Source organism: Ambystoma mexicanum, chromosome 13 (genome assembly GCF_040938575.1).
Source record: "Ambystoma mexicanum isolate Mex_15411 chromosome 13, UKY_AmexF1_1, whole genome shotgun sequence".
Lineage (NCBI taxonomy): Eukaryota > Metazoa > Chordata > Amphibia > Caudata > Ambystomatidae > Ambystoma > Ambystoma mexicanum.
In genome coordinates, this window is record NC_090938.1 from 511240868 (window position 1) to 511254536 (window position 13669).

A 13669-nucleotide genomic window follows, 5' to 3' on the forward strand; every position below is an offset into this window, starting at 1 on the left:
AAAGGTTTCCATTAAAAGGGCCACAGATGCAATCTTAGTTCGATCAGGGAATACCTCAGTTTACTAAGACTTGCTTACACAGTTCTCGGGGGGGGGCTAACAAAAGGACTTGGGCTGGGAGGGGGCACAGTGGAATTAAGGTGTGCACTCCTAGCAAGCAATACAAATGGAGCGAAGGCCAGGTGTGTGGAGTGGAAGCCTATATTGCATTCAACTCCTGGAAAGAAAGCAGACCACATATGTTGGTCAATATAAGGAGTGCAAGACACTCAGCCCACTAGTTTACTTACACTGCTGCCCCATGTAGCAAGCCGAACGGTATTCTGCCTATCCACAATGGGCATGGTGTGACTGGTTTTCACCAATGCTCCAAACTGGGGAGGCCCCTAAAAGTAGATGTGTGCCTGGAAAACAGATAACCTTCAAAACAAAATCCCAGCCAAAGGTCTATAATCACCCAACCAGGGACACGATGTTAGAGCTGCGACAGGGTCTAGTGCATACAACTTCGTGTAATGACGACATCAAACTGATTAGGATGGCCAAGGGTCAGGAGAAGCACTCACCTGTTCGAAAGGCCACACTGAATCTACTTTGGGCTTGATTTTGCCTTGCTTGTAAAGTTCCACCAGTTGGGCGACCACTCCAGCAATGAGCTCAAGCTCCTCATCCAGGTAGCCGAGGTGGAAGCCAGAGACCGATTTGTTGGCATGGAGCAACTGCATTGCGTTAATGCTGAACTGGTTCCACCAGGTTTTAGCCAGAGCCATGAGGTTCTTCTTTTGCCCAGTTAGTAGGTTTGCAGAGCCTAAAATGTAAATGCATCAGTTAAGACATGCAGGGAAAAAAAAAATGTTTAAAAAGGTTCACAAAACAAAACTTTAGCTATTCTTGTATGGAGTGGTGCAATTTGCTCGACGTGGTGCAGTTTCTAATCGCACCCATAACTCAATCGATCTATACCCCGCAGACTTAGTTAACAGCGGTTCAAATGCATCCCATTTTTCAGCAACTACAGCAATGGGAGACTAGGAAGGCTGTCGAGCATTAAGTACTTTGTCAAGTGGCACAACAGCAATTGAAGCCCTCGAGAACCAGCTCTAGTGGTCAACTGCCACTAGACCCCCATCCCCTTCTCCCCCCCCCCACCCCCCCAACTATTTTTCGGCCACAAATCACCAAGTTATATGGAGCAGCTCCAACCCTCCCCCTCCTCCTGGCCCCCCAATGGGCAGAACTCTCAGCAGGTCAAGGGCCATTTGGCTCCCCTAGGCACCAGTGGTAGCAGTGTCAGGGCAATCGGGGCAAAACAGTTCGAGACAGTTTGGTGGATGCGCAAAAATAACGCATCGGGTCAAAATTGGCACTCGCTGCCAGTGTTCATTTATGCTGGATACGCAAGGAATTGAGCGCACAGCTCGAACTAGCATAAATGGTGAGGGGAGGGCGGGGTGCCGTCTGCCTGGATAGTAGTTTGCCAATTCACATTCAACCTTTGATATTTTGGTTCAATCATGTGAAATGGTTGACCAGCTGCGACAAGAATGATGTGGGTGGTATTCATTGTTTGACCCCATGAAAGAGCATACAAATACAAAAAAAGACCCCAAGTATTTGTAATCTAGCATTTAAAGATCATCAATTCTTTACGAACAGCAGCAGGTATGCAAACCCAACTACATCCGGATATTTAAGGCAGAACAGGCTCATAACTGATGGGTTAGTGACAAGCCACTAAGATGGTCCAAGTGTGTGGTCAGAGGTCTTCGGTGTTCTTGGTCTCCAAGCAGATTGGCTATGCACATACTTTGCTTCTCTGCTCAGCCGCCTATACAAGGGCCAACAGTCCAGATTTTGGGGTTTAAGGCAGGTCAAGTGGTAACTATGCACAAAACCATTATGTGCATTTTGGGGATATCCTACGTCAGCCATATGTCACATTCCCTGACCTTTGCTGGCATTATTTGGAGGTCGATGCAGGTCTTCATAAAGCCAGCTGAACCCAGCTCTGCAGCCAAGGAACAGTGCCATTCACATGCTGCCTCCATAGACACTAGACGTGGATACAGGACCACCAACTACATTTGGTGTTGTCCCCCCTCAAGCCCCCCCCCCCCACCAGGAGGAACTTTTGTCTCGGCAGAGGGGGTTATAGCACATAAGGGGTTCACTTCAGTCTTTAGGTTAAGACACAACAGGGAAGTGACAGTTTAAGACTCGTATCTCACAGGAGTGATGATTCAGAACTTTGGGCCTCATACCTTTATTTGGAAACTAATAGTTGGGAAATAGAGTCCTCTATTCTCTTTGGGAAGTTACCTTTCAAGTACTCGGCTGTAAATCCTTTCCTGTACTCCCCAGCATGTCAAGTGCTTTAGTAGGTGGTAAAGCGCTGCTTTTAACAAGCCGTCTGATGTAGACTTAAACTATCACCTGGCGTCTACATGTTGGACTAACATGCGGTTATTTTGTGTACAAGGAACCTGCCTCCGACACCACGGCAGCAACGGAGGCTAGCGCTGAACACCTCAAGAACTCTTCATGCAACTCAACTCTCAATATCCCATTGAAACCTTAATCGCGAATAGACAGGGCATGAATCCAGCAAACAGCGCACTTGGCCGGCACAGCAGGGTGAGTGCTAGGACCTTGTGCATCACTGCTGCATGCGATTGGATCTCCTCGTTCCTTCAAGAGAGGGTAATGAAGATCTTCTCTGACTCCGCTAATGCTACGCCCAGCTCCATCAAATGCGGAGTCCCACAGGGCTCCTGCATAGCCCCCACACTCTACAATCTCTTCACGAGGCCTCTCTTCAGGATTCTGGACTCCTTGGCATCTCATATACAAACTATGCAGATGACACACAGGTCCTCATCCCCCTGTCAGGTGACTACACCACAGACCTGGACACACAACAGGATCTATGCCACCATCCAATCGTGGATGGTGGAGAACTGGCTCTGTCTAAACAATGATAAGACCGAACTACTGCTTGTCGGCTCCCCATCTACACTGGGCAAACTTGACGCCAACTATCAATCTTTCACCGTGGATAATATTCCCATCAGAGTCTCCCAAACCATCAAAACACTGGGTGTATATCTAGAACCCAGCCTCACCATGGACAGACAGGTCAATGCCGTCGCCTCCTCCGCAGCATATCACTCCAAACTCATCAATGCCATCAGGCCCTTCCTAACTCAGCAAAACTGCATCTCAACTGCCAGAGCCATTATCGGCTCCAGACTGGACTACTGTAATGCGTTGTTCATTGGGACCTCCCAAAAAAACCTCACCAAACTCCAGATTGCGCAAAATAATGCCTTAAGAGCTGCTACTGGCACCTCACGCAAGGAACACATCTCAGGGATCAGGAGGCAGGTACACTGGCTCCCCATCAAGGAAAGGGTGGTCTTCAAAACTTTGGCCCTTACACATAAATGTCTGCACGATCAGGCCCCCCCTTATCTGACACAGAGGATTACCAGACAAACAGTCACCAGACCGTCTAGAGTAGCCTATGCTAATCGCATCACTGTCCCGCACACGCGCAGAATGCGGGCAGGAGGCACTAGCTTCCCCTCTATGGCGGCGACCCTATGGAACAACCTCCCAGCTCAGATTAGATCAATTGATTCTCACACAGCCTTCCCCAAGGCCCTAAAAACCCTGCTCTTTGTATAAAAGAGCCCGTCAGTCTAGGTCTGCACCTCCACTATATCACCTAGCACACTCTGTTATGCCTCGTGCTACCTAGAAAAGTATACGAGTAACTTACTGTAACTTTCACTGTATACCCGCTGTAACTATGTAATTGGACTGTATCGTATGTAACCCTGTAACTGAATCTACCCAAGCATACCTTCTGGGGCTGCTTATTGTAACCCTCAAGCAAGCCTTCTTTAAATCTCCTTATAGCGCCTCGTTGCCTCTGGGCTGTAGTGCGCTCTACAAATACCAAAATAAAATACACTGAACTCCCCCACCACGGTGGGGCACCCGGGGGTGGGGAGGAGAAAAACAGGACTGGATATGAATAAAAACTTTCAGAAGGTTATGGAGAAGGTTGGTGAAACATTCCACATTGAAAATTCCATCGGAAATAGTAGATTGGCTTGGCAGAGCCATGAAAACCAATTCACTACAAATTAACCCTCCACACAAAACTTCATCTTACAAGGCAGATAGAGAATGGGTTTAAAATAAAGAACCCAGCAGATAACGTTAAAAAAATGTGCTCTGAAAGCTGTGCACAACTATTCCAGTCATACCCAATTGTGCGTGCAGATAGAGATCCTGGTGTCCAACGGCTGGGGATGGGTGACCTTTCCAGGGCACCTCACCCACGCATGCACGCAAGACAAGCCACGCTTTATGTAGCCATTGCGTTAAAACACACGACCATTATTCACAGCGTGGGGCGCTGCATGCATGGAGACATCCACGGAGAAAATGTGCACACATGAAGGGAACATCATAAGACCTCTATCAAAGACGTCGAAATCCCATTTCTCAAAGCAAAGACAGGAAAAAAAGCATCCAGGGTTTTCGACTGATGAAGGTCCCTTGTGTTAACCTGCAAGCGATACCTGAACTACACAAGCTCAGACTGCGCTGCCTACACTCGCTTATTTTTGGCTTGGAAGCTTTAACCTGGCTCACAAGAATACAAACCACAGTGCCCTGCAAACTAACTGGTTACTGGTGGGCACATCAACTTGGTCAACCTGGATATATGAGAAGTAATGCCAAGCCTAAAGCCTAAAGCCTGGGCAACATTGGTTTCATTTGGTGCCATTATCACTTCTTGGGCTTAAATCTATAGGTAAATGAAAGCTTCGAATGGGCTATACCTTGCACCTGTGCAACTGCACCATTTCATGCACAGGAAGTGGCGACGTTTCTTTATGCGGTTCCATTCTCAACTGCTACACTGCAGATTCACCAAGAGGCTGACACAATGCACCAAGTGCCATCAAATCACCCAACTTCCTTTGCTAGGCAAGATCCCTGGAAGAGCTGCAGCCACTCATACCACAGATAACATTCTCCTCTGGACATACCAATGTTTGCTACATAGAGATGTAGAGCCAGATTCTCACTAGCCAAGAGTTACACTACGCTCCCTACACCCTTTAGGGCAATTCCTGCTTCCTAGTATTCCTGAATCTCTTCAGCATTCGACAAAGGATCCTCAAGCCATCGCTGGCAGGCTACACATCTGCATGGGAACTGGTGAGAATCCTTCAGTGATGCAACTCAGTTCTCGAAAAACCAGCACCAGTTTGTAGAGATTGCAACCTCCACTTAGCACCACCTGCACCAATCAATTGCAGAGTCCTGCAAGGATCCATTCAGTCACCCTTCATCAACACAAGCTCTGGGAGCACATCTTGCCACCCACATCCACCAGTATGCAGATGATGCTCAACTACCTAAAAATATCTTCCACCAAAGACATCCACCAGCTCCATCTGCGTAGAGGGGCCTCTCTGCCACATGTCCTGGTAGGCGACCTCCCACCACTTCTTTTTTGAAGTCACTGCCTTCAGAAAGAAGTTATTTCTATTAAGGTCCAGGCCCCATAACAGAAATAATTTCTTTATGAAAGCAGAGTGTCTTCAAAAAGAAATGTTCCTCTTGAATTCAAAGGGCTCCCCCAGCCCATGACATGGAGGCCTCAAGAGCCTCTGCACGTGAACAAGTGTACCTGGCTGCTGCAGGGAGATCAAGGCCTCCTTCCCTGGACCAACAGATTCAAAAAGCGAAAAGAATGTAATTTGTTTAAGTGTGTGTACATCATTGCAAGTAGGGCTCAAGTCGAGGGTACACGTGGATGGACGAGTCCCCCACTTTTTTCAGAGGGCACTTTGTTATGCTAATTTCTGGTGACATCACATTCAAATTGTGGTAATGAGTCCACCCTTTTTTTTTTTTTTAATGACTTGACCCCTGCATACAAGTATGTGTGTATATGCAATTCTGCGGTGTTAACTTGTGTGCAACCATCTCAAGGTCCATGTCGGGTAAGGTCTCTGAACTCCCAGCTGCTACACGGCACCCTGGGCTCCCACCAGGCTCCTCACCTGCTGCACACTTCGGCTGGAAGGCTGGGATACAGAGCACTTTTATGGTGCGACCTTCTGTGACGCCGGACTTCCGGCGCCACAGACTGCAAGCACCAGTTTACAATCTGACATACAGTACTAACGAAACACCCTAAGACACTTAGATTTTAACATTTCACCCTGTGGAATAAAAGGCAGGCGAGATCTTTGAATAGAACATTAGCTATGGGCAAAAGTTGTCCCGCACTCTAAAATATTTAACTGGCAAACATTTCCCCCAATATGTGGCAAGGGGATTCGTTGCCATAGAAGGTTTCATTGCACATAACTAAACAAAGTACTAAACTTAACATACTTGCTCAGCTCAGGCCACTTACCGTACAGTACGAGTTTGCCCATTGGCTTCAATAGATTAAATGCTTTGCAGGTGTCCGAGCCTCCCAGAGGGTCCAAGACGATATCAACACCTGGTTAAAAACAGAGGGAAATTGTATGAGCACTATGCCACAGCACCGGCTCTTGTCCGGCCAACAACTTTACTCCGACCATGCTATTGCAAATCATTTAATGTAGCAGGTCACACTAGAACCAATTAGCAGGGTCAACCTTCAGTAGATGCAGATGACCTGCAAGTAACTTTCAGGCTACCCTCGGCAGCCGCCTCCTCTTCGCTCATATCCGATTGTCTGCCATTCAGTATTGGTGTGCTACAAACGACCGAGAGTTTGCATTGGGACCCCTGCTCCCGCCTTTGCTCTGGCCAGCCTCCCTTGGACATGCGCCTGCACCCACCTGCTAAACAGGAAACCTTGGGGTCATCTTTGACTCCACTCTTTATCCTCTCACATTCCAGACATCTCTAAAAAGTCTCTCACATTCCAGACATCTCTAAAAGAAAAGTCTATCAGCTCCACCTCCTCAGAGGTACTCTACCCTCCCACTCCCCTCCACCCCCCAGAGTCTCACTGTCTCCAGAGCCCTGGTTCTCTCCAGACTGGACTAGTGCAACAGCCTCTTCCTCAACCTCCCTTCTACCCTGCATGCTCTGCAACTCATCTAGAACAGAACCGCAAGACTTATCCTTGGGCTCAAGCCCAGGGACACCCCCCCCTCCCATCTCTCCCGTGCTGAAATCCCTTCACTGGCTCCCTGTGGCTGCAAAGATCAAATTCAAGACCCTTTGAAATTGATCAAAGCTTTCTGGTGCCTGGGACCTAAATACCTGCAACGCTGCCTACCAAAATACTGTCCCCAACAAGCCCTTCGCTCATCTACCTCCAACCTTCTGCGAGTGAGCCAGTTCTCCAAGCAGAGATTTGGAGGGAGATCCTTATCCTCAGCAGGTGCCTCCCTCTGTAATAGCCTCCATGCCGTCTTCCGTCTTGAGCCGGATCTCCATACATTCTGGAAACTCCTCAAGACTTTCCTCTTCCTTCCCTCCCTCCCTCTAGTCTGCTAACAATTCCCCCCCCCCTCTTCCTTAGAGAATGCTGACTGGCTGCTGGGTGTACCTCCGAGTCTCATTGGTCCCCGGCACCCCCGCCATTCATCTCTCGCACTTGCCTCAGGGCCCTACACCTCACCCACACTCAATGCACTTGGGAAATTAACCCAAGAGAGTGGCTCTCTCTGCACTTAACCCAGTCTCAACCGACTGGGCGCACTTGATCCTCCCTCTCCCTATGCACAACACCTGAAGATGGTCTGTTCTCCCTGGTCTTCACCCCTTAATTGCACCGTAAAACTGCATAATCGCTGTCAGTCCTATTCGCTGTCTCCCAAACTGTTAAATGTATTTTTTATGCACTTACTCTTTTATATACTGTGCAGACTATTACCATCTCCTAATTTCAAGGGCACTGAAATTTCAAGGGTTCCCCCCGGCCCCCCCCCCCCCATGTTTCGACCTTCCGTGAGCGCTATGAAACACTTGCCTATGTATAGGTGCTATATAAATGAACAATACCATACATTAGCCAAGATTGCAGTACAGGGTTTGCAAACTGGGGATGGTGCAAACAGTATAAATAATTTTTCTATTGGTCTTCCACGAGGTCAATGCTGACCCAGATTACATTTTTAAAACAGGTATCGATACAATTGTTTATGGGCGACACCAATGGGGTACATTTTACTGAGGCATTCTGTGCGACATGGCTGGCTTTCCTTCAGACACTGGTTCCCCTTCCCACCCACCAGTGGCTGCACAGTTGAAAGGTGCCCATTAACAAGGTAGCAATTCATCTTCAGTCCTTTGACTGTACTTTGTATTTTCCCCATAGATCAGCAGTGCCGTGGTGCAGAAGTCAAGAGTAGTTGTAGACGGAGACCTACACCTGCAACCCCACTCCCCCACACCTCCAGCCCAGTGGCACAGACAAGTCACATGCAGCACAATGAGCTGCTCTGGTGGAGAAGGAGCCGAGGGCCTGTTCCATCGATTGCCCCAGGGGTCCCACTCCGGCCTGGGGCAGCACAGTGCTCGGCAGGTGTCCTGCACACGGTGCAGACCTGTGTTGAGGCATGGAGTGTCCAGCTTCCCTTGGACCTCAGGAAGCTGGGAGGAGGCAAATTCAATGCCTTCGTTTCCTGCTCTGATGTCACACCAGTGGAATAAAACCTTTGTTTATCAGGAGGTAGTTAGTGCAACAGAAACATTCAAGTATTGCCTCCATAAGAAGCAAATTACAATGTTTCTCTGCCAAATTCGTGCACAGACTTCACACAATACTCCAACTCCAGCATGCCAATGCCTTGTACTACTAACAACTTGCAGCATGGATGCATAGCTCTACCCACAACTCGGCATTCAGAAAATTGGTTAAGTCAGTAATAAAAAGTAAAACATGGAAGGTGTTCACAACGTTACCTTTTGGAGAGACTTTTCGGACCTCCTCCACGTAATCTGAGGTCCTGTAGTCGATGGGATGCGAGACTCCACTTTCCTTCAGGAATTCATGCTTGGCGGTGGAGGCCGTGCCAAAGATTGTCACATTGTCTACAGTTTTACAGAGCTGGACTGCAGCAGTGCCCACACCACCTGCGGGGAACAGAGCAGGTAATTTGTGATCCGTGGTCGCCTTGCAGATCAGAAGCACAGCCATTCACATGCATGCAGCGAGCGATGTTCACCCACATGCATGCAGTGAGCGATGTTCACCCAAATCCTATGACCACCAAATCTCTAAATGGCTTGGCGAGAAGAGTACAACCACAGTAACCTTGCACCCAATTGGTCCTTCACTTGGGGAGCAAGCCGAGCTCTTGGCTTGTTCCACCATGAGCCATTTGTGAAGCATGCCAACACTGTTCCATATTTATTAAAATCTCAATAGAAAATAGGTTCTTGAAGTGCTTGGACTCTGAACAAATCACTTTTAGGAATACGATATACGAATAAACTATTTTTTTTGATTAAAGACAAAGGTCAGCCGGGGACCTTCAAACTAGAGAAAACCAGAGTCAACATCCCAGTTCCCTACGGATACATTCAACACATTCCACTTTAAAAAAAAAAAACATGACACAACTATAGGCAACTACCTCGTAAACTCCCCAATATTAAACTCTGGACTTCCTGTAGCAAAAGATACAAAGTCAGATTGTTAAGACCAAACACTAGCCTTTTAACAATGCAACAACCGAAACAAACGATAGTCACATTAGAAGTTTCAATACAGTGCACCTCTACTAAACTAATCTCAGATCTAGTTTAGAGACTGGTTCTGCTAGTTTTGCTATACTGTATAGGTACCCCGTTTGACTCTGCAGCAGACAGGCCGGCATAGGCTACAATAGGTCATTTATAATGCGCTTAATACCCAGAGGATTCTAAGCGTGGACCCGGGGATCGAACCTGTGTTGCTCCACGTTTTGCTTCCAAGGTGAGCGTGTTGCCTCTGAACTATCCTCCCAGGACTTTATTACTCTACCTTCCACAGGACCTTGAACGCTACAAAAGTGGCTACCTGCATTGCAGTAACAACTTTACCCGTGTACATAATTATAACTCCCCAATTAGGCTTCCATTGGACATGCACTCCAATCATGGAACTGCACGTTGCTCTGCCACCAGAGCTACTTTAGCAGCACCAATCATCATTTCCTAGGGTCAGCAACCTTTGCCTCTCCAGATATTCAGGACTACAACTACCATCAGCCTTAGACAGTACAGCCCCTGCTGAATGGTCACAGAGGATGTAGCCCAAAACATCTGGAAATCCAAAGATTAAGCCCCTGCTTTATATCCTCTATGCAACGGGTGATTCTACCAGGCATGTTGCTTGCCTTTCATCAGTGTTAACAGCTGTACAGTGGTGCAACAGTGGAATGAAGCATTTCTTGTGAACAAATGATTCACCCACATTTTAATTTTTATAGTGCGTCACTTGCCCATGGGCATCAGGGTGCAACCAAGACCAGATGAAAAAAAGGGCGGGGGATAGAAATAAGGGAGCAAGCTCAGATAGTGAGGTTGTCTGCCTGGTTTGAGAGTGAACAAGCAAGACTGGTTTTTCTAAAATTTGTTTGCAGATCTCAAATCCAGGGGAAGCTTGTTCCAGGTAGAAGGGTCCTGGACATCAAAGAGGGCGCCATCAAATCTAACCTGGGTTGGATCCGCTTGCGTGGGTCATGCAATCATAGTTTATATGTAGGATGACAGGCTGAGGTGGCCTGCAAGGTATTGAGGCGCCTCATTGTTACAACACCTGTAATTCAAGGAGAGGAGTTTGTGTGCGATTCAATGTTTTATAGGGAGCCAATGACGTTGCCTCCTGGCATCTATAACATGGTGTTTCCAAGTTAACGCATGGACCACCCGAAGAGTGCTTTTTGGGCGGCTTGAAGTGCCTTGTTATTGGCTTGCAAAGTGCTTAGCAGTAGAAAATTGCTGAGACATGTAGGGGCGGATGTAGTTTAGGAGCTTTGTAATGTAACCACAGGTGGCCAAAATAGGAGCGGTCTGCGTCTCATTGTGAGCCCGGAGTCCAGAATGACGCCCAGCGTTTTAACACTCGTAGCCACTACAATTCTACTGCCCGAGATGGAAACTCTCATAGTCAGTCAAGTTTTTTGAGCCTTTGCTCTGAGGCTACAATTAGAAACTGTTTTGTCCATATTAAGGGCAAGAGAATTGGTTACCATGCAAGCCTAGATTGCCTCAAATGGCGTTAATGGCCAGGACGTCCTGATCATAGATGCCAGACAGTTCAAGGCTGACCCAAGTGTCATCAGCGTAGTTGGTTTAATTAAAACACCCAGATCACCCAAGAGAGAAAGGAGGGGCATGACATAAATGTTATGCATAGGAGATCCATGATCCCTGAAGGACCCCTGGCAGCTGGTAACGAGCTGCCACCCTCCATAGCCACTCTTGCATTTTGAGGTCCTAGGAAAGATGACCTCCATTGTGTAGGCATGTTGGTACAAGACGCCTGCTCTTGTAACCTGATCAACAAAGAGTGGTCAACTAGGTCAGGTCAAAAGCTGCTGAGGTCCTACAACTTGAGGGCAGGCTGACCTTCGTCAACAATGCTGACCAGATTAGATTTAAGTTCCAGCACGGCATTTTCAGTGCCATGTCTGGAACTGAAACCTGACTGCCTCGGGCTGAGGATACAATTGTTTTCAATGAACTCCTGTAATTGAAGGTATGCCACCCGGTCCATGATCTTCAAGAGGAAGGAAACTGTTGCTGGGCTGTAGCTATTGAAGATTCTTCAATCAGGGAGTTATCCAAGTTTGCTTTAATAGGAGGGGGACATCATCTTCCGTCATGGTGTAATTCTAAGTGGGACGGGGGTGTGTTTGTCCCCCCAAATTTCATGGCACACCATTGTCTCCATTCATTCAGCTGGGGCACCTTTTCTTCAGATGCCATGTCCCACCAACATTTTCAGCAAACTTCTCCACTGCCTTCCGTGAAGGAGAAGTTGATCGGTTTTGTTACGCAGGCGGCCAGAACATCCATACAATCCCTTAGATGCTGGAGGGGCAGCTGTCGCTGAAGCAGGAGGTGGGTTTTATACCGGCAATGATGCAAATGTTTGCTTTGGTGCAATGTTTAAATCAAATGTTACAGATGTTCTTCATCTTGGTTAACACCGGAGCCATGGTGGCTTGTTGATGGCTGGCAGTTTTGGAGGAGAATTCATCATGGACCATCTTGCACCAGTCAGTCTTTGTTGGATGCTGGTTTGCTGATGGATTTGCCCTCGAATTCCTTCAGGATTGAGAAAAGCTCTATAGAGCTGGATTTAGCAAGAGCAATCCTGCTATTGAAACTAGAAGATTTTGCCTCAACAATTGCTAGTTTGAATTGTTTTACTGATTGCTTATATATCAGCAGGGTGCTAGGGGAGGAGGTTTCCGTCAGCCCCTCTCTGCAGCCCTTTTTGTGTCTCCAAGCAGCAAAGTCGTTTAATTGAACCAGGAGTTTCTATTGGATTCGGATTTCACCAGCTTAGATTTCGCTGAGGCGAGGGCCTCAATGACTCTCCATGGTCATAGTAAGATGTAAAGCAAGGTCGGAGTTACTGAAGGATTCGAGAGGAGACAACCTGGCCAAGAGTGCAACAATTTGTGATGTAAAGTCTTGGTGTGGCATCCAGTCTCAGTGGTGGTGCTGGAGGGACTGTAGTCTTTGGTATAAAATGATCAGACCAGCGACATTGCAGAACAGTGGAATTTATGACGGAAAGGTGATGTGTCAGCATCCAGTCAATTGTGTGTCCCCCTATATGGTGGGGCCATGAGTGGGGTCACTAACCCCTTGTGAGAATCCAATGTTGGCCAGAGCGGTGGGTGAGAAGGGAACAGCTTGCTTATCCTGTGGATCATCAGCCCAGAGATTGAGGTCTCCTAGAACAATCACATGAGTGTTTGCTTTAGTGATAGTTAAGCAGACTGATGAATTGTTCTTCAAAAGAAGGCATATCTAGGGGGTCTGTAGATCACAAGGATGGTTAGAGTTGTATTTTGGTTCGTTTTTATTTTAGCCAATAGGCTTTCACAGCCTTCAGGAGATTAATGGGGGGATAACAAAGGTTCAACTGTTTATTGGACAAGATGGCTACTCCCCCACCTTTTTGGACAGGGTCGATCAACAATGGCTTTGGAATTCAGACGGGATAGCCAGGGTGGCATTAGAGGGAGTGGTTTAGCCAGGATGCAGTAATGGCAAGGTGGTCAGGAGTGGTCTCAGTAAGATCGTGAATTTACACCCATGCCAGAAAAGGGACCATCAAGCAGGGAGAAGCTCAGATGCACTCTGGTGGACTATGCGGCTAGGAGTATTCGGCTCTACAAGGGTGGGGACTGGAACCATTTGTTTTGTGGCAATGGTAAGGGATTCGGTAGCCTCCTGAGTGTCGATGCCTGGGTCAGAATCAGACTGAAGCGGGACGGCTGGGATATTGCCCATCAGGTGACAAATGCCAGAGCCCATGAAGTCGGTCTGGAACGACATAATATTAGCAGCACCCAGAGGCAACAGTGCTACAGGGGGTGAGCTGTGATTTGGTCCGTTAGTGTGTAAACCGAGTTTGTGGTTTGCTTAGCATCTATGATTGATGGATTGTTGGGTCATTATGGCCTAC

General features: G+C 47.6%; 1 protein-coding gene across 1 annotated transcript in view; it reads right to left on the minus strand.

The window, feature by feature from the left end:
- Positions 1-13669, minus strand: part of VAT1 (vesicle amine transport 1) — a 204983-nt gene that overhangs the window by 34630 nt on the left and 156684 nt on the right. The window contains exons 3-5 of the mRNA XM_069634196.1: positions 8941-9111; positions 6449-6538; positions 567-808 (exon numbers count right to left, since the gene is read on the minus strand). Coding sequence (XP_069490297.1) covers positions 567-808; positions 6449-6538; positions 8941-9111 — 503 coding nt within the window. The remainder of the gene's footprint in view (positions 1-566; positions 809-6448; positions 6539-8940; positions 9112-13669) is intronic.